This window comes from Aplysia californica, unplaced genomic scaffold, assembly GCF_000002075.1.
Source record: "Aplysia californica isolate F4 #8 unplaced genomic scaffold, AplCal3.0 scaffold00648, whole genome shotgun sequence".
Taxonomy (NCBI): domain Eukaryota; kingdom Metazoa; phylum Mollusca; class Gastropoda; order Aplysiida; family Aplysiidae; genus Aplysia; species Aplysia californica.
Window position 1 is genome coordinate 303,901 of NW_004797918.1, and position 1,543 is coordinate 305,443.

Sequence of the window (1,543 nt, forward strand, 5' to 3'; positions counted from 1 at the left end):
GAAACAGGGATTACGGGTTTTCACTGAAATATTCAGTGATTACGCGTATTCACTAGGTACGCGTTCTTACTGTAACATATATATATATGTGTGTGTGTGTATATTAACCCCCACCGCGTCCCTTCCCCACTCTTTTTCTGCAACCACAGAGTTCGACCACCTCACAACCAGGCCAGTGACCATCACCCATGAAAACACCGAGGTTGAGATGAGCTTTGTGGATACGTACGGACAGGTACACATGTTTTACAGCTTTATTACAATTAAATATAAATAAACACATAGTATTACCTCATTGAAGATGCGCATTCTCGTGGCGTCGGTAGCCTAGTGGTTATAGAGCGTACCCATTAGCGCGATCAGGTTGGGTCGGGTCGGGTCGGGTCGCTTTCTGGTGGTTTCAGTGCACACTACAAAGATAACCGAGCCGCGATTATTGTACCCGACGACCTGGAAGTTAAAGTAGACCCAGCCCGATATTTCACGCAGAAATTCATGACCTTGACATCGCAGTGTCACCATGAACACATCACTCGTAGATTACAAAGCCTTGTTGTGATTGGCTGCAAACCACCTGATCGCGCGACTCGGAGCCTTGAAATCAAACGCGTCTGCTTTTTAAGGTTACTGACCGCGTCGATCGGTTTGTGCCACGATGGCCGCCCTTGGCGCATAATTTTGATAACCCCGACCTTCAAATCGACCCGACCCGACCCGAACCGATCCAACCCGACCCGATCCAACCCGATCCCATCCAACCCGACCCGATTGTGCTAATGGGCACCCCCTATTAGGCTACCAGACTCGTAATCGTGAGATTGCGGGTTCGGGGGTTCGAGCCTCAGCTCGGGCCGACGTTGTGTCCTTGGGAAAGGTACTTAACACGAATTTCTCACTTGGCTCGGTCCTTTCGGAGATTGACGTCAAACTCGGAGGTCCTGCCTCATAAATAAACTAATAGTGATGATAGGGGCATTAAACCTCTACCATTTCACCATTTTTCGTGTTTTCTGGTCTTTGACAACGCTTGCAGATTCGCTGATTTTGGGCTCTTTAAACAAGTAGAATAAACTCGTTATATATTATGTTCCAATCCTGTCACCTTTATTTGAAACTTAGAAAGGCAGGATATAACACGCGAACAAATGTGCACTTTTCTGATTAGGCCTAGTGTGTGACTGTTTTGAAACGTGCAACAACACTGCCTTTGGTCTGTAGCTGATCGGACATAATTTGTGCCAGATACGTCCTACGAGAGTTGAGGTGGGAAATGAATGCGTATTGTATCAATTCTGGTGATATATATAATCATATATAATTCCCTTTATCTGTGCTGTGTGTCATTGTACAGTTTTAAGAGCATCATTATGATATTATTATGAAAACATCATATTTATTTAAGTTAAGCAATGACTTTACATTATATCAATACTACTACTACTACTACCTCTACTACTACTACTACCACTACTACTACTACTACTACTACTACTACTACTACTACTACTACTACTACTACTACTACTACTACTACTACTACTAC

General features: G+C 44.0%; 1 protein-coding gene across 4 annotated transcripts in view; it reads left to right on the top strand.

Moving 5' to 3' along the window:
- LOC101852271 (cell division control protein 42 homolog) overlaps positions 1–1,543 on the top strand; it is a gene marked incomplete at its 3' end in the record, with an annotated part of 21,868 nt that overhangs the window by 14,506 nt on the left and 5,819 nt on the right. For all 4 annotated transcript variants that reach the window (XM_005107992.3, XM_005107991.2, XM_005107990.3 and 1 more), the window contains 1 exon segment: positions 150–235. In XM_005107992.3, the coding sequence (XP_005108049.2) occupies positions 150–235 (86 nt within the window).